Source organism: Papaver somniferum, chromosome 11, assembly GCF_003573695.1.
Source record: "Papaver somniferum cultivar HN1 chromosome 11, ASM357369v1, whole genome shotgun sequence".
Lineage (NCBI taxonomy): Eukaryota > Viridiplantae > Streptophyta > Magnoliopsida > Ranunculales > Papaveraceae > Papaver > Papaver somniferum.
Genome location: NC_039368.1, coordinates 124973187 through 124997944, shown reverse-complemented (window position 1 = coordinate 124997944; position 24758 = coordinate 124973187). Strand labels below are relative to the sequence as shown.

The window sequence follows — 24758 nt, the reverse complement described above, 5'->3', positions numbered from 1 at the left end:
TAATTCATATGCTTTATAATATGTAGACGACATTTGTGCGAATCAAAAGATATTGAACCATAATATTATAATAGCGTATTACTGACAATTTATATAATAATTTATCTGGAACAGGACCCTGTGGAAACCAATGGAAACTCAACCGTCTTACAGATGTGGGAGCAGTATGAGGAACCCTCGGATAAACATCCGTACGATATCTAAAAATCAGGCTTAAATATCGTGGATCCCCAATTCCCCCGCACAATGGAGTTGATTGGGTACCACAATTGCAAACGCCAGTGCTGAAGGAACTATTTATACAGGGTTTTTATGATGGCAAATTTAGCCCGGCAGTTCGGGTGCAGTTTATAGCCCATTACTCACTCGGTTCCACAAAAACGATAAGTATGTGATTTGTTAGGTCTGGGTGCGTGACATAAGGACAAGAGTCCGAGAAATATAACCAGAACATTTTGGGACCGAGTTTCTAGGGTTTGGTGACTGCTCTCTTCTACACCAAGGTATCTCTTCACTTTGTCTTCTGAATCAACTTAAACTTCTTCATCATTTCAAGGTTTACTTGAAATTTTTGCTTCATTTAATGTTTAATTTGGTTGGTTGCAGTTCCAAACTTGAAAGCTTATTTGATTATCACAGATCTTGGGTTTGGTTACGTGAAGGAAAAGATTTTCTAGGGTTCGATGTCAGCGATCTTCTACACCAAGGTATTTCTTCTCTCTGTCTTTTGAATCAACCTAAAGTCCTTCAACATTTCTAGGTTTACCTGAAATTTTATTTTCTGTAGTTGTTAATGTTCAATTTGGTTGATTGCAGTTCCAAACTTGAAAGCTTAGTTGATTATCATGGATCCTGGATTTGGTTACGTTGACAAGAGTTTCTAGAGTTCGGTGTCAGCTGTCTTCTACAAAAAGGTATTTCTTCTCTTCAAGATTTCTACGTTTACTTTGAAATTTTTGCTTTATCTGAAGTTGTTAATGTTTAATTTGGTTGCTTGCAGTTCCAAACTTAAAAGCTTAGTTGATTATCATGGATCTTCATCACTCTTCTTCTGTTGGATCTAGAGTTGATCAAGTTGTTTCCATTCAGAGCCAATTAAAACATGAAGGTCAGGAAGCCGTTTGGAATGGTATTTTTGATAACAAACCTGTAACTGTAATGCCTAAACTCAATCAAGATGCTATTGAAAGAACTTTGATCACCCCAAGACATATTTTAAGCCGTATTATAGACACGGAAGATAACAAATACACGCTCTTTGAACGTTATATATGCACTGTGGAAGAGTTATTGCTGGTAAAAGCAAAACTCCTTCGTTTGGACGATCTGCAATGCAAGCTAGATGAGAAGGAGCGAGAATTGTTGGAGGAATTTGCTTTTGCGGATCCTAGTGGCCGCCCTAGCTCCAAGGGAGTCGACTTACTTAGGTAACCTCAAATTCTTTTTCTTATATTTCAAAGTATGTAGTGTTAGTAATAAAACTATGGATTTGTTGAGGACAAGGTGGTCTCTCTTAGATAGGTAAAACATTTAACTCAAACATATAGATTTCAATTTAGTCATCCCATCTTGCTTGTACTTTACCCAGTGAATATTGATCTTCTCACAATGCCATTATTCATGTAGATCACAAATTGAAAAAAGCTACTTTTCAAGTGTGTAAAAAGATAGTCCACCCAAAATTCCATAAATAAATATCGTTGTTTCTTGCAAGTTTGAAAATCACATTAACTACCCACAAAAGGATTCCACTACTCCCTTTCCGAAACTTTAACATTCACTTGTGATTTGTATAATGTTTTCTTTAGCAAGATGCTGTAAAGAGTCGACACTTGTACAGTGTAATGAATCCTCAGAGATTAAGTCACACGAAAGATTTTGTATCATAGGGTAATTTTTGGGATGCAAGGTAGATTTTGAGTCACAGGCGTGGATTTTAAGATAATGATGTTGAATTTCAGACGGAGGACTTGTCGTGCTATAACTTAGTAATGCATCACTTACAAAGTATCGTGCTTAACTTCGTAATGCATCACTTACAAAGTATCGTGATATATTTTCAGGATGTAATTGAGGGCTTGTGGGAGATATATTACCATAAGAGAATTCATGGAAACTTAACGACGAAGAATATCGTACTTTGCATCGGGCAGGGCAAACTGATATGGAAATTAACAAGAATTGCAGGCCATGTCATTAATGAAGACGGTAGGACGGTATTCTATTAACCTCTTGTTATTGTTAGTTGGTGAGACCTTTCTCGGTGTTCTTCATTTTGCTTTTGGCTAGCTATGTTGACCTTGCACTTCATCCCACTTCTATTTATTCCCTTCATGTAGCTCAAGTATTTGTCATTGTAAGATCTATGTTTGTACTTTTGCTTTTGACTCTTGCTGAAATGAATAGAAGTGTTGCCAAATGTGAATGTATTCTAGTCATAAATGTATTTGAATGTATCTATATCTTGTAAGTCACGAGTTTTCTCTTTTTGTTTTCTCTACATCTAAGAATTCTCCTTGTTCTGGTTAATTTGCAGATTATATTTCTTTTGGTGAAGTCATGGGAGCTTGCTTTGTTCATGAAGGGGTCAACAAGGACAAGATTCGTGAAGTTGACGAGTTGTGGAATCACATTAACAAGTTTGGAACGTAAGATCTACTAGAGGATTTTTGTTCTTATTATTTTCTATTTTGAGGCGCAACCATGGCACTGCTGAATTAGTAGTTAATGGTTTTCCATACCTCATTTGATGACGACCTTAGTTTGAGTACTTTTAGGAATTTATTTTATCATAATTACTTAATGGTATATTATTTTGTTTCAACTGATTAAAGACCTAAAACTAAGTGAAACTCCACGTAAGATCTTAGTAACTGGCAAGAGAAATTAGATACTAATATGTAACACAACATAGTCAATTTGACAAGGTATAAAGGAACTGGTTATTTCTGATGTCACGTGTAGTATGAAGGTGCAATGTAAAAGTTCTCGTAGTACTTCGAACATTGCAACTTATAGCATTCCCAATTCCTACAACCTTTAGGAGAAAGAAGCAGAGTGAGGTTCAAATTTCAAGATCCCTTCTTGCTAAACATGTTACCAAAAAGGGGTTATGCATGGTGGTGCCCGTTCATTTTTGTTTAATCTGTTTCTTCTGTAGTCTAGACAAACATATAGACGACATTTGAATTCCTAAGCAAGCATTATAGTATGCCAAAATTGACCTGTTCTAATACCAGAAAGCATGTGGACTTCGCATATTGCATATATGATTACATTATAGCAAAGTATCATTGTTAGACCAACATAATGCATATTCTTGTGACTGTATTTGGGGAGAGGGATTATTAAAGTTTGGGATGTTTGCTGATGGAAGTTGGAGTTTAGGCTACGGGCCTACTCCCTAAAATCTGCTAGTTAACCACTGACCTAATCTGGTTTTGGCATTTTCCAGACCATCAGTGGGACTCCAGGAACAAAATTGGAAAGATGTAGTAGCAAAGACGGAAGAAGATTTCCGTGCCGATCCTCGATCATTGTTTAAGAATCCCCTTTTTTGGACACCTGATATGTGCATAACCTTTATAAGTCACTGTAGAATGTTCATTGATCTATGTGGAAAGTGGCAATATTATAGTTCAGAAGCTCTCCTGTTTACAAATGCGATAAAGAGAATCCATATCCTTAGGAAGACACTCGAAGGGAAATTAGTTAGAGATTGGAGTGTAAGTCTTCCTGAGGTTATGAAACTTGAAGTAAGACGGGGGTTATAGAACAAAGGAGACGCCGGAGTTAATAAGATATGTACGCAACGGCTATTTTCACCTGGAGGATAAAGATGAAGATTTTAAGGTATGTGGTTACATTTTTTCTTTTTCTTGAATAAAGGATGTTGCAAGGTCAGAAACTGAACCCCTCAAACAAAAACAACAGACAATTACGAAGAAAGAACAGTCTCCCAATGCGATAGAACCTGATTAATGGTGAAACCTTTAAAAGTTTCTCCTAACGAAAGCCATAGAACTTCAAAATTGAATCATGGATGCACATGTTTCGTTCTCTCCATACCTCCCAAAGGATATCATATGGCAAGAAGATCCATACCTCATCTCTTCTTCCCCGTAGCTTGATATTTTTCCTGACTTCCAAGTGACTTCCCTAGTCTTGAAATTTCCATTCAACGAATCTCACACCTCCAACTGCCAGTTCACATTTTTTAAGTCATGATTAAGTTCTATCTATATACTCAGTTACAAAATAATGTTATAATTGTTCTTGCTTCACGTAACCAATGTTATAGTTGTTCCTGCTTTATTTCTAATCCATTTTTGGTATGATGCAGAACGCGGTGGGAGCTCCACCTGATGAGTATTATGAATATTTCAGAAATTTATTCCCTGACTTCCTTTTGGACACACACCGGGTATGTCAATATTATTTCTCACGTGTTCAAACGGAGGTCAGGTTTAGGTACCAGTTCGAAAAGTATCTATGATTTTTTGCACTTCATGAGCTTTTCATAGTATCCTTAAAAAAATGTGGGAACATCTATGCAATATGGATTGGTTGGGGGTCGATTTTTTCCACTTCACGAGCTTTTCATATAGTTTTCTTAGAAAAATGTGGGGACAACTATGTAATACGGATTCGTTGGGGGTCGATCCCTGATCCTCAATGAGTAACTTGGCAATACTGGGGAGTCTTGTACTTAAGATGTGCACACAATTGTCATTATCTTTTCTCCCCTTTCAGTAATCTAAAGATTCTAAACCCAATGATTTGTGATCTGTGATTGTTTGTTGAAATAATCAAGGTTGTGGATCTCTTGGTTGTTGATTCCATAATTTCCATTGCTCCTTTTTTAAGCTTATCCAAAAAAAAAAAGTCTTTTATTTTGATATCGGTTATAGCTTGATATGGTTTACTAATATTTCTTTTGCAGTTTCTTTGTTGACTCGTAGTATGAGATCACCAGTTGTGGTTGATCTTCAAAGTTGTTTTAAGCTGAACCTTCCATCACCTTTTAGTCTTATCAAATTTTGATCACATGATGTTTCCTTTTAGTTTCAACTGGAGCCATGGATTTCCTGAACTCTGGTTCCCAAAAATTAAAAATTCTTGCCAACTGTCTGTATCGAAATTTCAGCATAAATCCTAGGAACCCATTTGGTACCATCGTCTTCTTGACAGCCCTAATCTCATCGAACGTAACTATTACTATCAACATCCTTTCTCTATACCTAGAACAATATCGTGGTTGTGCCTGGAACCAACTGAAAATCCACGAAGATAACTATAGCTATCAACATCCTCTCATACCTAGAACAATAACCAGCTGAAAATCCAAGATAAACGTAGAAACTTACCGGCTTTATAATAGATCTTTGTGTTTAAGCACTAGTAATTGCAGATGCCAATGCGGTTGAGCACTGGTAATTGCATATAGTTCGTGAATTGGTTACAGATGGGCATGAAATTTAGGTGATAAGTAACAGGTAATAACACTTCCATGAATGGAGATAGGAATCAAGGTAACATTGAAAATGTGTTAACATTTGAGGGCTTAAATTTTGGTCAAAATTATGTTTGTACGCAAGCAGATAATGAGAAGAACAAAAATACTAATAACAAAAAGTACGCTATCCGTTTCAAAAAAAAAAAAAACTCTCGTTTCACTGACAAATGAAATAAGGCCATCTTCTTGCAAGGAAGGAATAGTAATTCGATAGTGCTTACTGCTTAAACTCTCTATACCCTTGAAATGTTTCAGTCATCAGTAGACAGCACTAAAATTTGTCTGTTCTTATACTAACAACATTGGTTTAATAGATAGCATTTAGCTCCAAAAGAAAAAAGAGTAAATCTAATACAGTGATAGACACTGTGTATTGTACTTGGTCTAAAGCAATAAATAAAGACTGCAGAAGTGAACTTGAACGAACATTCATTAGTAAGATCCAGGAAGCAAGTAACTCCAAGTACAATCACCTGGGGATACTTCTTCTATCCACGAACAGCTTTTAAGCTGGGTGCCCTTCCTCTATCCAGAATCAGTTCTTTAAAGATCACACTTGCTCCAGCTCCTAAGCAAATCGAGATTTAGTCAAAACAACCAAATAATCATTCACAGCTTCATAAAGTAAGTGAATTCATCATTAAAAAGTTAGCCACTAACTGGAGACGGGTTTAAAATTCATGGGCAATCCAGGACCTAATGAGTATGTCCTAAGCTCCCAAGAAGACATACTCTAAGAATTAAGGATGGCTATTAGAGACTGAATAACATCCTAACTTAATATCGGGTAAACTAGGTAGCAGAAATCACCTCCTTCATTTTCTTTGCTACATTAGATCATCCATTTCCGAATATTCACCCGCTCCGACTTTCTTTGCAAACTATGATAGGAAAAACAAATAATGTTAAACCGTACATAAGCTCTCATTCAAGTTGATATGTTCAACAAACATGCTGAGAACAATGAGAATAGTATTACCTTCGCACCATCATCTAGGTGGGTTGAGTGGTGAACATCTGGGCTTTCCTCGGTTTCCTATAATGGATTAAAAAACATAAATTCAGTCAATAAGCACCAGTGTTTCAGGTTCATCTATGTTGTAAACATGCTGAGAAGAGTATTTACATTGATGCTGTCATCAGGAAAGGATAAACTTGTATTCTCCAGAAAGGTCAAAAGGTTCTCAACAGATTGACACATCTCTGGGATATCAAAGAAAGCACATAAAATCTCCTCCGTCTTTCTTATTTCAGCAGTAAATCCATTTAGATAGTCCTGTGATGAGCAAAAGGTAAAGGAATAATCCCATAAGTTGAGAATCAGGTATACTATATATGTGATATACGTTATATATAGTCATATATGAAGCATATGTTAGTTACTACCGTGAAACGATCTCTAACGAGATCCAGGTCGTCGTCAACCTTGAATTGTTCAGGGTCTATTGTTTGTTTCGTCAACGAAATCCCCTTGGAACGTGCCTGTCTCATCAAGTTTTCCTCTTTTTCATCGGAAACCCGAAGAATATCAGCCCATTCATCGTCAACTAGCAACCGTTTAATCCATTTCCGAAGTTCATCTGGAATCTTTTTCACTAAGACACCCTGAAGTTCTAGGAGCATCTGTTGTAAGCTCAGCAATTTAAGAAGAGTAAGCAAATCAACATAAAATAGTTAAAACAGAAAGGTTACTAACAGCAACAGTAACAACTGGAAAGTAGTGAATAGAGTCTGAGTTAGGACTAAAATACCATGGATCTTTTTCTATAAGCGTAGATATTTGACAACTGTGCATTGAAGTATTCCTTTTCGGCCTCAGCATATTCGTTCTTCAATTTAGGTAGAAGAGCCTAAATAGCAAGATGCAGACAAAATCACTTGAGCTAAACTTACCCATCTTAAGTCGGTATCATATCAAACTAGTCTCTAAAATGAAAATGAAATTGAAGCAATATACATATATATACCCTTAGTATGCTCAAATCAACATGCACGTCACTCCTGGTTTCATGAATCTTGGGATTAGTTGTACCCAGAAGAACCAGATAATTTCTGATAACGCCTTCTCCATCTAGAAATGGATCCCAGTCATTCAGGAGAGCTGTCAATTGACCCCTGAAATTACAAGCAAATCAATACATAAAAGAAAACTAATTGTTTGATTATAAACGAACAAATAACGAAGAAGAAGCCTGTAAATAACGTTTAACCCTAAAAATACCCCCAAAATTAATGATAAATAATCGAATAAGTTGTAGGAAAGAAATTAAACAAACCCTAGTTACAAAATATTTGAAGAACAATAAGAGATTAAACTACCTTAGTTCCAAAAGTTCCTCCCGTAACTGTTTTAGTCTCCTTTGGTAATAATAAGACATCGTTTCTTCTCTCTTTTTCCATGGAAGGAAGGAAGAAAGGAAGGAGAGATTTCGACGATAAAGGAAAAAAAACACAAATACTCATATGGGCATCTAGTCCAATCTAGACCAAGGCACGGGCACGGGAACGCAGAGTCATGGTTCCAGCATTAAATCATCCTGCCATCCTGGCCACAGATTAAAGTTCCAGCTTTCTGTTACGGGGCATATGGCCCATGGGTGTGGGAACCATGGAGATAGTTAGGGTTTTTCTTTTTTTATACGGGGTTAGTCAATTGAGATTTGTCAAGATGCCTAAAGAATTTTAAGATTTTTAAAATCTCTTGTTAGTCAATAGAGAATTCTTCAATATTTCAATAATTCTCTGATGTTGGATTTGGAATTTGAAATCAATGATTTATGATTTTGAGAGACTTATAGAGACTTTTATTACAAAACATACCATAAATAACTAATAAAAAAGTCTCTCCTAAGTAGGTGACATTTTGAAAGACTTTTTTCTTTCTCTTTTCTTTAAGGATTAAGTATCAAAATATTAAAACCATAACCAAATAAGCTACAATTAAATTCATAAAAAATGAAGACAAAAAATTGTTGTCTTTCAAAACCCAATAAGTTTTCTAGAGATTCAAATCCCTTATGTTCGTCTCGATTTGATTTTATTGGAAAAATGGTTACAATTTTTGTTAGCCGTGTATGGACTAATACATTTTCATTGAAATACTCATATATTCATTTTGTAAAAGAAATAAATATATTTTTTGTCTCATGTGTGTGAGTTGAAATTCATATATGTTTTATTGTCTCAGTGGATCGCCATAATTCCTCGAAAATCATTCAGAGACAGGGGGTTAGTCAATTGAGATTTGTCGAGATGTTGAAAGAATTTTACAGGGGGTTAGTCAAATGAGATTTCAAATGACTTTCTGAGAGTTCTCAAATTCACTGTTAGTCCATTGAGACTTTTGATGAGTCTTCTAATGTCTCTTGTTATTGGTTAGAGACTTTTTTCAAGTCATTTAAATTCTCTTAAACTCCATGTTATTGGATTAGGATTTCATAAGAGTCACTACAACATCCCTGTTATTCGAATGAGAATTGAAAGTCATTGATTTATTGTTTTCAGATATTTGAAGAGACTTTTTTAGGCAAATAGGCATGGTAAAAATCTCTCCTCAAGAGGTGATATTTCTGGAGACTTGGAAATTTTGGGAATATTTGTTTTTGAGAGTAGGGCCAAATTTTTTTGTTTGAGCTGATGACTAAGTAACATGCCCTTTGCAGAGTAAATCAGTGGCGAGATTGCATAGAAATAAAATGAATGTGGGACGAGTGAAATAAAAAAAAATGAAAACATAGGCATAATAAGGAACCAGCGAGATTATTTAGATTATAATGAACATAATAAAGTAAAATTATTTTGACAATGAACACGTATTTTACCAGGTATTCATGGTACTTTTCTTAAGATTATAATGTACATAATAAAGTAATCGTTAAATGTTTTGAATTTCGAATTAGATATTATAAATTCTTTTGTCTCTACAAATCACAGAGACTCTTTACGAATATCAAATGTTTGTCTCTATGAGTCACAAAGACTTTCTAATATACTCTCAGAAAAACACTAGAAATCTCTATATTTTTAGAGAATCTTCGGGAGTGACTGAAATATAAAATCAATGAAATTCTATATAAATCTCAATTAACTACCTCCCTGTTAGAGACTTCTAAAATCTCTTGTTAGTCGATAGAGAGATCTTCAAAATCTCAAACAATCTTTGTTATTGGATCGTGATTTTCTTATGATGGGTTCCTTATATTCGCCAACTTTGATGGCTTGCCTCGAACTTTCTACATTTGGAATCATATAACCGAGGAACAATTAACAATAGAAGATAGTGATATGCATGTTTGCGGTTTATACTTCAATCCAGTTATAAAGGATCATGAATTGTTGTATTATACTACCACCAATGGGCACGCGCAACAATATTATAAGTTCGGCGCGCATAACTAAAGAACTAAGCAAAGGAGAGATGTTGGCAGGTTTCGTTATCCACCGTCTAGACACAGACTTCCTGTTATAGTAAAAGGGACCTTATTATACTGGATGATTGATCGGTTAGATGTACTATACTTACTTAATGAAGTGTCTCTTTCTCCATTCTCGGATTCTATTATGTCGTTCAATGTAGAAACTGAGGAATTTAGCACACTGGAATCTGGAGGACTCAAGTATAGCACCACAGAACCTGGTGGAGCCCTTAGTCCGGGAATGCTGAGAATTTATAGATTGCATTTGTCGGAAATGGGTGGAGAATTATGCTTGTGTGATTTCGTAGATTTTACTAATAAGCAACTTCTCTTGTCAATCTATAACCACGCAACACAGTGTTGGAATACAAGAAAGATTGTGATTCTACCTATCTACCATGGACTTGGGATTTTAGATATGCCAAACAGAATTACTTCAGAAGTTGTGCAGATAAAGGACAATGAGCTATTAGTGAGACAAGGGGGAAGACTTGTGCTTTATAATATGCTTACACATGCTCATAAAATTTCTGAGATGACGGGTTCTACGGGCAAAGGTATTCGAGCGACTGTTTATGCACATAGAATTGTTTCCTTTCATTTGTGATAATAATTGTATCAATGAGGCAGAGAAGGTTTACTTGAATTGTATTGACCCGGTTCGAAAGACGACTGTGATATTTCTGTGTTGAGAGAGGCAGTGATACTAACCACGCAACATGTAATTTCTCTTAATAGTACAGTGTATTCATTTTTTTACTTTGAGAGACGTAAAACCCCCAAATTGCAGTAAAAATCTAGGTACACAGAGGTACCTTTTTGTCGGAAACACTATAAGATTAAACGTTTAAATGAATTTCAACTTTATTGGTAGCTTTTAAATGGAAGGTGAAGTAGGAATACATGTCCCTTATATAGTGTAGTGAATTGCTGGGAATATCTACATTTATATTTTAAATGTACATCTGCCATGTTATGATCTAGAAGCAAAATAGGGTACAAGCTTTCATTTTTTTATTCTTTTTTTCAGTAACTAAATATATCTATGAAGTTTCTTATCTGCTTATTTGAAAATCTACGGTCAAATTTCAGAACAGGGGTTCCTTTCATACCTCAACTACACAGTTTTGCACAAGAAAGAGAGCTTCTCTGTTCCTCCCAAATCACTGTATATGAAACTTAAATGTACATCTCAGTTGATATTTTAAAGTGGTTACTTAGTGTAATTCCGATACATGTTACTGCTGTAGCAGAGTTAAAATGAGGAACCAGTCGTATCCACAATTTCCACATTGTCTTTGCATTTTCTCTAATATGGAAACTGATTTTTAGGCTTTATGGTGCTTTTTATTCTGTTTGTTGCAGGCTGAGTTGTTGTTTTTCGTTTCCCCAGTGATGTGTTAATCGCTCTAGTGATTTGTGTTTCAGGCCCTCGAAAGGAAACCTGGTGATGCAGCTGTTGTATCCAACAGGAGTATGTGTTATGCGTGTGTAAATGAAGTCTTGAAGATGCTACTCTATGCGTGTTGAAAAGACCAGACTGGCCAAAGGCATATTATAGGACAGGCGTTGCACTCAAACTGCTGAATGTACGTATTCCATTTTTCAAATCGTTGGTGCGCCATTTCATAAAACCCTCTTCTTCTCTCTTCCTCATTCATTCCCAAGAGAAAAAACCCTCTTTCTTCTTCTCCTTCTTCTTGATCTTCTTCTTCTTTTGAAAGAATCCACCGTTGCAAAGCTTTGTTATAAAGAGTTTGAGAGGATCGAGAAAAAATTCTTCAAATCATTATCACCACCATTTCGTACTACACCATACACAAGGTTTCTTTTGGGTTCTAATGATGGGTTCCTTATATTCGCCAACTTTCCTGGCTTGCCTCGAGCTTTCTACATTTGGAATCCTATAACCAAGGAACAATTAACAATAGAAGATAGTGATATGCAAGTTTGCGGTTTATACTTCAATCCAGTTATAAAGGATCATGAATTGTTGTATTATACTACCACCAATGGGCACAGGCAACAATATTATAAGTTCGGCGTGCATAACTTAAGAACTAAGCAAAGGAGAGATGTTGGCAGGTTTCGTTATCCACCGTCTAGACACAGACTTCCTGTTGACCAAATTTTGTAGATTAGAAATTGATATGTGGGTTAATGTACTTCGTTGATACTTGATATGGATAATTTTGGACCAGATGGAGTAAAAGCTCTGTTACTTGCAGCTGAAGAGGCATCAGAAATCATCAAGCTACTGGTTGAAGCTGGTGCAGATCCAAATGTTACAAATATAGTAAGCTATATTACACTTTTGGTCTCTGTTCATTAAGTGGACATCATATGTTTAACTGACATGAAATAGTACTTGAACTTTTTTATAGTGGTACTGAATGAACGTTTCATTTGAATTTATTTTGAGATTGTCTTGATCCTCTGTTTGGCGGTACACTATGAGATGATTCATTTTGTTACCTATGGTTGTCTGGCTTCTGAAAGTCTACTTTTTCTTGTCACATCATATGCTAAAGCCAATAGAAATCGCAGCTGTTAACGGTAATCGTGGAGGTGTTGAGATTCTTTTTCCCGTGACTTCTCCTATTCAATCATATGTTGACTGGAGGGTAAATTGAATAATGAAGCATGCAAATTCTAAGAAGTTCAAAATTCAGGTAAATATATCATTTGAGGCCTTCTAATCAATAACAATCGTTGATAACAACCAAAGAAAAAAGACCCAGATTTGGATTGAACCAATAAAACAACAAACAACTATTTGTAGTCTATTACGAGTTGCCCACTTCTCTCCTCAATAAATCCCATTCCCAAAATCACGAGTCCTCACAAATCAAATCCTCCAAACCCTAGTAATCAGAAATCTCCGTAATTTCTATTTTTAGGAAATGGCATGTACTAAGCATACAGCTCAGAAATCCACTGGAGGAAAAGCCAAAGGAAGCAATTAACAACAAAAGCAGCTCGTAAATCAGCACCAGCAACTGGAGGAGTGAAGAAACCTCACAGATTCAGGCCAGGAACTGTTGCTCTAAGTGAAATCAGGAAATAGTACTGAACTTTTGATCCGTAAACTACAAGATTATCGCTCAAGATTTTAAAACTGATTTGAGGTTTCAGAGTTCAGCAGTAGCAGCTCTACAAGAAGCAGCTGAAGCTTATGTGATTGGTTTGTTCGAAGATACTAATCTCTGTGCTATTCATGCTAAGAGGGTTACCATTATGCCCAAAGATGTTCAACTTGCAAGGAGAATTAGAGGTGAACGTGCTTAGAAGACCAACCGGAGGAAATGTGTTTTAGAGTTTATGTTGGATTTAGGATCTATGTGTTTTTATTTTTGGATGTCCGACTCTGTGTTCTGATTTGATTCATCTAATGGAATATATTCACAGTTTAGTCTTTCTGATTTTGATTTTAATGTTTTACAGTGTGAGTTTATCCTGTTCTTAAAATCCCCCAATTCCGATTGAATTGAATCATTAGTTCCAATTGGATTGATTGATTGTACCCTGGGATGTTACATTAAGAACTGGATATTGTTTCGACCTCTGAATCTGACAAAACAGCTAACTGCATGAAGCCTTGCCGGCATTGCTTGGGCGGGTTCCTCAAATATGATATTTTTTCGACCTCTGAATCTGACAAAACAACATGCACAACACTGAAAAGAGTCCCCTTGTTCAACTGCAAATTGCCATTCCCTTGGTGAAATTGAGAACCAATCCTTTGTTGCAGAAGTTGTTGCTTTAACTTCAATATACTCTTTGCTCTCCCCATTTTTACCAAGAACAATATCATAGGGTAATCCAGTCTCAACTTCCCTATTCACCCGATTAATGCTTCCCTCGCCAACCAAGTTGGTAAACTAGTCAAAAGCGGAGCATTAGTTGGATTTGGTGTGCCATAAAAAAGCTGATCTCTCTCATTCAATGCTGATGGGAAAAAATCTGGGTTCTGAGGAATATTAACAGTAACAGACTGGTTTAATACTCCTGCAGTATAAGCACACCTTCCAGTACCAGAACGGAGCTGACCTTCTTTACTCGTAGACTCTTGCAAACCTACTGTCAGACTAGCTACTGATTGGCTGTTCCAATCAACGCTATATTCGAAAGGAATCCCGTGATCTTGTAAAAGCGAGACCACGCCTTCAGGTTTGTCTTCCTTTTGAGAACTTTCAATTGGTAAAGGAACATATCTGGTTCTTGTTCTGAACCCATTGGTGTGAGAATAGTTAAAATCGGGCGCAGTCTTCCAATCTGCTGGAGGCCAACTAGTATTATATCCTAGTTTTCTTTTGGACTTCGACTGATTTTTTTTGTTGACAGAAGCTGAGGAACAAGTTGGTGGAGGACTCCTTGCATAGAGGATGGTGATGGAAGACACCAAATGGGTTCACCACCAGGAAGTTTTGGGATCTTCTGAATATTTAAAATGAATAACTCGGTTTGCTCCAGTGGAACCTGATTCAGCCATGGTTGTGATCATGTGGAGGAAATTAGCAAGGTGCAGTTCAGGGATTCCATTGTAAAATAGACGAGAAAGCTCCAGGAATATTGAGTGGGTATCTGAATCTCGGGTCACATATAAGATATTGATGTAGTGCAAGATATAGCAGAATCCTACTTGGAAGAAAGGGATCGACGAAAGAATATCTGTTAGCCATGTATGAATATTTTCATGTTTGTTATTTTTGTTAGGAAATAAGAGATATCTTGCAAGTATTGGCATGATATTATATTTAGTAGGATTTCCTCTTTATTTTCATTAATCGTAAGAGATATTGTCATATTCCATAAGGCCTATATATGGCCACGTCTGTAAGGGAGAAGAGGAGATTTTGAATGAAAGAAAACTCTTCCTTTGAGAAGTTTTATACATTGTGTGATTTATAGTACTAACATTCTACACCATTTGGTATTCAGAAACTGGGTATCGATCCTTCCAACATGGTTCGTGGTAGAGGTCAGGGTGGTCCTCGCGAAGCTATGGTTGATGAGGTGATGGAGAGAAAGAGATACGATGAACTATCACGCACGGTTGAGAAGCTCGTCGGTCAGGTAGCAACCCTGTTACAACGACATGAGCGCCGTCATCCTCCTACGGATGAATCCAATTCAGATGGATCATATGACGATAATGATACTGATAACCCTTTTGCTGGGCGTGAGCCTGAATCTAGGAGTTGGGAGTCATCATTCCGCATCGACATTCCTGAGTTTCATGGTAGCGGGTTGACACCAGAGGATTGTATGGACTGGTTTTCTACTGTGGAGGAATTTTTGGAGTTTAAGAGGGTTCCTGATGATCGAGTGGTTCCGCTTGTGGCTACACGCTTTCTGCTGTTTGGTGGCGTTAACTGAAAGCTTCCCGGATTCAAAAAGGTAAAACTCCTATTTTTTCTTGGGCAAGGCTTGAAAAGTGTATGTGTTCAGCCTTTTTTCCATTTAACTATACCAGAGAACTGTATATTCGTTTACAAAATCTTCGTCAGGGTTTTCGATCTATTGATGAATATACGAAAGAGTTCTATGATTTGGTCACTCGGTCAGGTATTACAGACACCGAGGAACAGCTCGTCTACCGCTATATAGGTGGTCTGCGTGAGACTTTCCAGGACACACTAAATATGTTTGATTATTTTTCTGTGTCTGAGGTTCACCAATGATCTCTGCGTCTGGAAAAGCAATTATCCCGTAAGTCGATTAGAGCAGCTGTTGGCCGTCCTACAATCACTCCTTCACAGAATGCTTCCGCTCAACAGAATGTTAGTACGTCTCAGATGTCTGGTCCTAAGTGATACCATTGTGGTGAGACTGGTCACTTGGCAAACGATCGTCGTAAGGCTGGTCGACCTGGCAAAGCTTCACTCGTAGAGACTAATGCTGCTGATGATGTATTTGTTGATGCGGAGGAGACATCAACTGAGTTCGATGAAGTATTTCTGCCATGGGACCAAGGTGATTGTTTGATGATTTCTCGACCATCGTTCCTGACGCCGAAGGTTGACGCTGACGAGTCATGGCTCAGAAAGAACATCTTCCAGACAACGTGCACCATAGAAGGAAAAGTCTGTCGAATGATCATTGACTCCGGCAGCTGTGAGAACGTGGTGTCTGAAGAATCTATGAGAAAGATCAAGCTGTCAACAGAGAAACATCCTAGTACGTACTCTCTTCACTGGCTGAGTAAAGGTTCGGAGGTAACTATTTCCAAACGTTGTCTTGTGAAGTTTTCCATTGGTTCTGTATACGAAGATGCTTTGTGGTGTGATGTCGTGGTTATGGATGCTTGTCATCTTCTATTGGGATGACCTTGGCAATACGACAGGGAGGTAATTCACGATGGTAAACTAAACACATATTCATTCTTGTTCAAATTGACTCACATCATGTTAGTCCCTGCCAAGGAGACTGTGCACAAACCGATCTCTAATCTGGCTTCCAATTTCTGTCTTGGCGTACGTTTGAGAACGAGATGATAGATGAGGGTATTGTTTTCATCTTGTGTGGTATTTCTCCTGCATCTGCGACTGTTGTGGAGGTTCCGTCATGTATCCAAGGAGTATTATCGGACTTTGCATATATTTTTCCTGTTGACCTTCCGGATGGGTTGCCTCCATCTCGAGCTATTCATCACCGGATAGACTTAGTACCAGGATCGGTTCTTCCTAATCGAACTCATTACCGTATGAGTCCAAGAGAACACGAGGAACTACAACATTAGGTAGGGGAGTTATTAGCCGAGGGTCTCATCAGGGAGAGTCTTAGTCCTTGTGCAGTTCCGGCGTTGCTCATTCCTAAGAAGGACGGTTCATGACGCATGTGTGTGGACAGTCGTGCTATTAATAAGATTACGGTGAAGTATCGTTTTCCTATCCCTCGTCTGGATGATATCCTGGACCAGCTTCATGGTGCTACGATTTTTAGCAAATTGGATTTGCGTAGTGGCTACCATCAGATTCGTATACGTCCTGGAGATGAGTGGAAGACCGCTTTTAAAACTAGGGAAGGACTTTATAAATGGTTGGTTATACCTTTTGGTCTCTCCAATGCTCCAAGTACGTTTATGCGCGTCATGAATGAAGTGTTAAAACCATTTTTGGGTAAGTTTGTGGTCGTTTATTTCGATGACATCTTGGTTTATAGTAATAACTTGGATATGCACTTGTGTCATCTTCGTGAGGTCTTAGTAGTCTTAAGCCAACAAAATTTCTTTGCCGCTACAAAGAAGTGTGTCTTCGAAACATATCGCATTTTGTTTCTTGGTTACGTCATATCCAAGGATGGTATTTCCGTGGATGAATCGAAGGTTGATGTTGTGCGTACTTGGCCTTGTCCTCAAACAATCCATGAGGCCAGGAGTTTTCATGGGTTTGCGTCCTTTTATCGAAGATTTATTCCCCACTTTAGCACTATTGCAGCAGCAATCACCGGCTGCATGAAGAATGGTAAGTTTTCTTGGACAGACGCAGCTACAGCAAGCTTCGTCTTGCTGAAGGAAAAGCTTTGTTCTGCCCCTATATTGTCTTTACCAAATTTTTCTTTACCATTTGAAGTTCATACAGACGCCTCTAAGGTTGGTATAGGTGCAGTCCTAAGACAAACCAGTAAACCGATCGCATTTTTTAGTGAGAAATTGAATGGAGCTAAGCGAAATTACAGCACGTATGAACTAGAGTTTTATGCCATCATCCAAACCCTAAAGCACTGGCGTCATTATTTGATTCATTCTGAATTTGTATTGTTTACTGACCACGATGCTCTCAAGCACATAGGCAATCAAGACAAGATGAATGCACGACAAGTTAAATGGGCTAATTATCTGCAGGATTTTACATTTGTCCTCAAACACAAGGCTGGTACTCAGAACCGTGTGGCTGATGGTCTTAGTCGTCGACGAAGTCTGCTAACGTCACTAAGGACGGAGGTCTTGGGTTTGGAGTCGTTTGCTGATCTGTACAAGACTGACCCCTATTTTGGCTCAATTCTGGATGTTGTGCATGCTGGCAACAGTGCCCAGTTCACGCTGTTGGATGGTTTTCTCTTCAAGGGAACTCGACTTTGTGTTCCTGACTGTAGCTAGCGTTTACGTATCGTTTAAGAGCTGCATAACGAGGGTCACTTTGGTCGTGACAAGACCTTCCAGTTGGTTTCATCATCATACTTTTGTCCACGCTTGTTTAAAGAGGTACAACGTTTCGTTTCTCGTTGTCATATCTGTCAGGTATCTAAAGGTTCTTCGACAAATGCTGGTCTTTATATGCCGTTACCAATTCCGTCGAAGCCATGGAATGATATTAGTATGGACTTTGTTGTGGGTTTGCCTCGCACTCAACATGGAATGGATTCTGTTTTTGTCGTAGTTGACAGATTTTCCAAAATGGCGCACTTTATAGCTTGCAAGAAAACTACGGATGCGGTTAATGTGGCATTTTTGTTTTTCCAACACGTGTGTCGTCTTCATGGTCTCCCAGAATCCATTGTATTGGACCGTGATTCTAAATTTCTTAGTCATTTCTGGAGGTGTCTTTGGAAATTATTGCGTACGAAGTTGAAATTCAGCAGTGCTTATCACCCTCAAACGGATGGGCAGACGGAGGTTGTTAACCGATCTCTTGGGAATATACTTCGCAACCTGGTGGGTTCTCACACTAAACAATGGGACAGGCATTTGTTTCAAGAAGAATTTGCCTTCAACAGAGCCATTCATAAGAGCACCGGGTTTAGCCCTTTTCAGGTGGTCTGTGGATTTAATCCGCGTTCACCCCTTGATCTTGCACCTGTGCCAGATTTACAATGAGTGCATGCCACTGCTGATGAGTTGGTGCATCACTTACAGCAGCTACATGCCGATGCTGCTCAAAACTTGATGGCGTCCTCTATGAAGTATAAAACGGCCGCTGATAAGCATCATCACGTTGAATTTGAGGTAGGTGATTTCGTTTGGGCTGTGCTTATTAAGAACGTTTCTCCACGGGTACATACAAAAAATTGGTTCCTCGCAAGATTGGTCCTTTTGAAATTATTGAGAAGATCAATCCTAATGCTTACCGTCTGCGACTTCCCAATCATATTCATACTACTGATATTTTGAATGTACATCATCTCATTCCCTACCACGGCGACTTGTCTGATGATTTTTCTAACCTGCCTAATTCGAGGGCGAATTTCCTCTTTCCCGGGGAGAATGATGTGGTGCAAGATATGGCAGAATCCTACTTGGAAGAAAGGGATCGACGAAAGAATATCCGTTAGCCATGTATGAATATTTTCCTGTTTGTTATTTTTGTTTGGAAATAAGAGATATTTTGCAAGTATTGGCATGATATTATATTTAGTAGGATTTCCTCTTTATTTGCATTAATCGTAAGAGATATTGTCATATTCCATAAGGCCTATATATGGCCACGTCTGTAAGGGAGAAGAGGAGATTTTGAATGAAAGAAAACTCTTCCTTTGAAAAGTTTTATACATTGTGTGATTTCTAGTACTAACATTCTACACCAGATATTACCCTGCAAAAATAAGATGCAGGAATATATGAATCCTGAAGGATTAAGAAAGGAAGTGACTATTTAAGCCTTCCATCCAACTTGAATATTTCTCAAATTTGCAACAATTTCCTACATCTAGCACATGCCACGACACCACTTAAATATATGCTACTTATATCACAAAATGGTCAAGACTGGCAGATATTGCTAAGGATCAAGGACTTGCCATATGACAAAGCAGGGCCATACCACTTAACAGAATAGCATCCGCGATATTGATAGATAGGGATAGTGGCAATTAGTTAATAAAGTGAGCAGTCACCCTGGAGACAGCCAACTAGACTTGAAACCATGAACTGTGTTTGAGATTATACAGATTATAAAAAAATAAATATGGTTCTGCTCCTATTCAAGGACAAGCTTGCACAAGTAAGAGTATCAAACAGACAATGCAAAGAAACCCCGCAAAACAAACAACAAATAAACAGCCAACCAGCTTCCTGGTATTAAACAGGTGAGTTGCGGAAATCGTGTACACAACTAACTATAAACCCCATTTCCCTGACTGGTGATGGAAGTAACAGTGGTTATAATCTGGTTTCTGATCTATTAACTGACTCGTTGGAATATTAATGCTTTACAAAATTTGTTTGATTGGAACACAGTTAGCAGAATTCTCACCATTCACTAGTAAATCTCTCTATGATATTCTGGATAAGAAAAAACTTCAGCAAACTGATTCTCTGGCAGTGAAAAATCGGGGGCTTGATGTTATACCTAGAATTAAGTTTTTCACATGGAAAATGCAACAAAACTTTTTAGCTTCAGTGGGAATATGTGTACTTGTATCCCTCGTATTAATACTATTTGTGTAATGTGCAGGGTTCATGCTGAGACAGGAGAGCACCTCTTAATGCAATGCAATTTTACTAGAGCTGTTTGGGCTCATTGCTGTCTAAAGTGGAATGCTTCTATTGTTCTCTAGCAACCATCCCCAAACCCCTTGGGGTGCTTGGGAAAACATTTGTGGAACACTGTGCTGGTTCACGTGGAAATCCAGGTGAGATGTGGCTTTCCAAGGCATACAACCAAACCCACGGACCACAGCTACTCTGATATTAAACCATCTGAATTTAGCACACAGATTAGCTACTAGGAACCCTCTGACTACTGTTAGAACTGTTAGAGAGAATGAAACTAATATGACTCTGAATATATCCTTTGCCTATATGTCAACTTTTAATATTACTACAGGCTAACTGGGATATGTGTGTCTATAACAGTGAGCGGCTATTTTGAACTAGAGAATTTTCAATCTTCTAGGGACTAACAACAAGCACTCTGCAAGGAAGAAAAAGATTGACAACATGGAAGACAAACTCTACTGTCGATCACCTATTTTCCTGTTTAACTTCTTCTGAAGAGGTCATTTGTAGGGACATCAAGTCCAGTAACTTCCCAGACCTTCGGAATCTTTCTTTAATAGGTAGCAGAAACCAAAGTCCTCAATCTTGGGAGGCATCTTCTCTTTTATGATCAGTTTAATTTATCTTTCTTTAAAAAAAAAAAACTAACTATAATTCCTAATAATGCATGGCAACAGGTAATAGGTAGCAGCAAGAACAAATAACTCAAGGGGTGTAAAAAGATGACATACCTGAATAAGACAACTGCACTCTGAACGTTCATTGGACGGACTGTTGCCACCCTTTAAGATATACTTCGATTGCTCAGAGTACTCATCGGGGTGCATTTTGCAGATATAACACTGTGCAAAAGGAAGAACCCAGTCCACCAATGAAGCTTTATCCTTGTTATCTTCTACGCCATAAAATATTGCTTCCCGGGGTTATTCCCTAAGCAAAGGAAATGTGTTAAAATGAAAACTTAGTATTCAATATAGTACTTGCAACTGTGTTACACGAGTATGAAGAAGTTTCAGCCCGGAAAAACCAACAATACCGGATATCTAGGATATATGCACCAACTGCAGTCACACAGGCCGAGGTGGAGAACTTGTATGAAGAAAAACTAAAATTCACTTATTCAGCTAATTGAAATTCTGCAGTCTACAAACCCATCAGCATTAGGTGTCCCGACATTTAGCGCTTCAGGAACAGACCTTATAGATGGCAGGTCCTGAATAGGAGGTCCTAATCAGCAAACTGTAACTTATTTTTGAAAAGAGAGGGAACTCCAATACTTTGCATAAGCCCAGAAATTTTTTCTGAGAACATCTCTTTCTCATCAACACTAAGCTCACCGAAGTACAAGAGAAATTGATATTATCAGAGTGTTCAATATGCACTTTTAGTTCCTCGTTGTCACACCAGCAGACAACACCAAATGCTGGGTGGAGTGAAACCCATTTGTCCGGTACAGTTGGAAGAACAGTAGTTTCCAATTTAAGAAGAAACTCTTTCAGGTAAAGAACATCTTCTGGACTTAACAAGCCAGATTTTAGATCATCAGCCCACTTCGAAATGACCTTGTACACCTATTAATAAATGGCAAACCAAACTGCCAGATTGAGCTGAAGAACAAAAGCAGAAAAGTAAACTATTTTTAGAAAGAATACTTACCGGACTAGCGGCTTGTGAAGGCAATGCAACGTCTGATAACTTCATCATAATCTGAATGTAACTTCTAAAAGGAGGGATCTAAGGAACCATACATCCATGCACAAAGAAGTCGTGAAGTAATGATACACCTTGGACAATGTGTTGCTTAAGTGACAATTAATCCTTATTTATTGAGCCAGACTGAAGAAGCAGTTTTCTTGCTAGGTCCACAGAACCAGTTGGATCATACCAATACACGTCATCATGAGACAAAAGCATGCCATCCACCACATCGTCATGCCTAGACACATTTTCAAGTGGAACAAATATAGAAGGTCTCATGCTCACTGCTTCTGTAACTTCTGACATTGAGCTATCCATTCCATTCCAAATGAAAGAATAATCCTGTCAAAAACAGAACGAGCCTAGTGAGTGAGTACAGCTGTAACAAACTCCAGATAAAAAAGAATAGATGTTTATTCTGACTGAAAATTGATGGAATATATTTGTGAAAGGCGTCCTAGACCCACTAGTCGCCCAGGGGGCGCCTAAGCTAATAAAGCGCCCAAGGCGCAAAAAGGTGAGCAATTATATTTTTTCCAATTCTTTTTTGGTCGCCTTAGGCGCGCCTAGGTGCTAGGCGTGCGAGGCGAGGCGCCGAGCCCCACGCAACATAGCTCCAAAGTCATGTCTATATATTACAAGTTATGTTTAATACCTGGTTTTGAAAGTTGACGCACATCTCCTGCAGATTTTAAGAACTTCCAGCGCAACATCAAGGGTAACTTGAGTCTTAAAATCCATGTCACTTATCATCAAGATTTTCTTCTCTTTGCCTGTTCAAAGCTATGTTGTAAAATGCGCCAAGACACGCCCATTTTTGCAATTTTCTAATTTTTCCGCAACGCCTAGGCGCTAGGTCTGGCGCCTCGCCTCGCCTAGCGCCTTTTACAACATAGGTTCAAAGAGAATATTACACCAGTTAGTACTAAATCATCATGAAGGTATTCTGGAATTACTGATTGATTCTTGGAGTGAAGATGTTATTGGGAATCTTATATTTGTTCTTATGCGTAAACCCAAATGGTTGAAGTTGCATCTTAAAAAATGGAATTGGGAAGTGTGTGGAGATGTGAGTCAGATTGAAACAGGCTGAAGACAGTCTTCTAGAAACTAATATTGCTTCTGATGCGGGACCGTCTAACATCAAGAGTCAGAAGGCCACAGTCTCTAAGTTTGGGACTGTAGTGTCTCATTAGAAGTCTACAAATTAGCTTCTTCATAGAGAGTTTATAGTTGGGAAAAAATAGTGATTGAGCTTATACATTTCCCCAAGTCTCAGAGAAGGAACTTTGTGGTAGACTTATTTACACGCGTCTTTTAAGGGTTTATGACTTGACAAGGTTTCTATGCTTTACTCGAGCTTGAACCTCTTTGTTTTTTACTCATGTGAAGGAACATAATCGCAATGTCTATATGCAGGTTGAGCTGTCCAAGGGACGTGCCGAGGAGCTCAGGAACTGGAAACCTGAAGATGCTATGATGTACGAGTTGATCATTAAAAGCTCCAGCTGGAGCATTATGCATGAAGATTGGTGTCTTTATTCTGAGTTGGCATCGCCGGTTGAACACATATAGTATATTTCCAGGCCCGTAGTTGAAGGTATTTTATTTTTTGTGTTCCACAGGTTATGTTGGAAACACTAAACAATAATGAAACCGAATCTCAAATAGCTGAGTCGCGGACTAGGTCGCTATCTTTAAGATATTTCGTGACTCTGCCTCTTGATCGTGCTAGCAGTCAAAAATAGTCGAAAACCTATGGGATAAAACAGATGATACTCTCTTTGCTTTGTACCTTGAGAAATCAAACCAACTCTTACTCTTTTTATCACTTGCTCAGAATTCAATAGATGCAAACAACCTGTTTTCATCCTCTGCAGAAACTGGTCTTATATAACTCAAGAGAATCAATCAAAATTAATGAAAATAAAGTCTGAGTAACTGGCCTCATTAACCTTCTGTAATAATCAGAAAACGGGCAGATTATATTGCCAAAATTAAAGACAATTTTTTAGAGAATAATTACCTTAAAACATTTTTCAAAACCAAAAGTCAAATGTGCAAAAAATAATTTTTTGAATCATACCTCTCAAGACCCCGTTCTCCAGGATTTTATTAAATACATATAGATATATAAATATACCTAGTCAAATGCATGGCGAGAGACTTGAACCCAAGTCTATAGTGTAGGAGCCCAAAATAATACCACCACACTACCTCTCTATGTTTGGCATAAAATTACAAAACTATGTTTTTAAATATATACTCCAACAATCCCCCACTTATTTTTCAAAAACATTGAGCAAATGATGTATAGTTGTGCATCGGCGAAGCTGCCTTTCGACTTGAACCTCTGCATAGTGTTAAAATTTCTAAGTACTAGGTGACTAGAGTGACTTGCGTCTTGGACTCTAACTAATATTAGACTATTTAACACACACAACTATATCTCGAGTAAAGTCCTTAAGTTTGCACATTTAGGCCATGTGCTTATCCCTTTTTTAGCAAATGATCTAGAGAAATGCCCAATTTCTCATAAAAGGCGGCCACACCTTCACATTCGTATAGGTGAGTCTATAAATAATATTCATGTGTATCCACTCTAAATTAAGAGCTATAGACATCATTAAGAGTTAAAAAAAAAAACTCAACCTGTTTCCTACTTCAGGATATCATGCTATGGGAATGCATG

The 24758-nt window shown here is 37.9% G+C and overlaps 1 protein-coding gene, 1 long non-coding RNA gene and 1 pseudogene across 4 annotated transcripts; 2 read left to right on the top strand and 1 right to left on the bottom strand.

Annotated features, from left to right (window-relative positions):
* Positions 1–371: 371 nt before the first annotated feature.
* LOC113320216 lies at positions 372–4865 on the top strand. 3 transcript variants are annotated; one of them, XR_003345960.1, is made up of 8 exons: positions 372–503; positions 607–707; positions 817–914; positions 1001–1427; positions 2064–2216; positions 2537–2648; positions 3455–3852; positions 4343–4865. It is a non-coding gene; the product is annotated as an uncharacterized LOC113320216 (long non-coding RNA). The 3 variants fall into 3 exon arrangements; XR_003345958.1 differs by having other exon boundaries at positions 373–503; positions 2064–2208; XR_003345959.1 differs by having other exon boundaries at positions 426–503; positions 640–707; positions 2064–2208.
* Positions 4866–5650: 785 nt separating this feature from the next.
* Positions 5651–7965, bottom strand: LOC113320128. The gene is made up of 8 exons (XM_026568062.1): positions 7835–7965; positions 7483–7630; positions 7267–7365; positions 6902–7138; positions 6642–6791; positions 6495–6551; positions 6326–6396; positions 5651–6083 (listed from the first exon to the last, which is right to left on the bottom strand). Exons 1-7 carry the CDS (start codon positions 7891–7893, stop codon positions 6343–6345), a joined length of 804 nt encoding a protein of 267 aa, XP_026423847.1. The 5' UTR covers positions 7894–7965; the 3' UTR covers positions 5651–6083; positions 6326–6342.
* Positions 7966–12734: 4769 nt separating this feature from the next.
* LOC113323478 lies at positions 12735–13349 on the top strand (annotated as a pseudogene).
* Positions 13350–24758: the final 11409 nt, after the last annotated feature.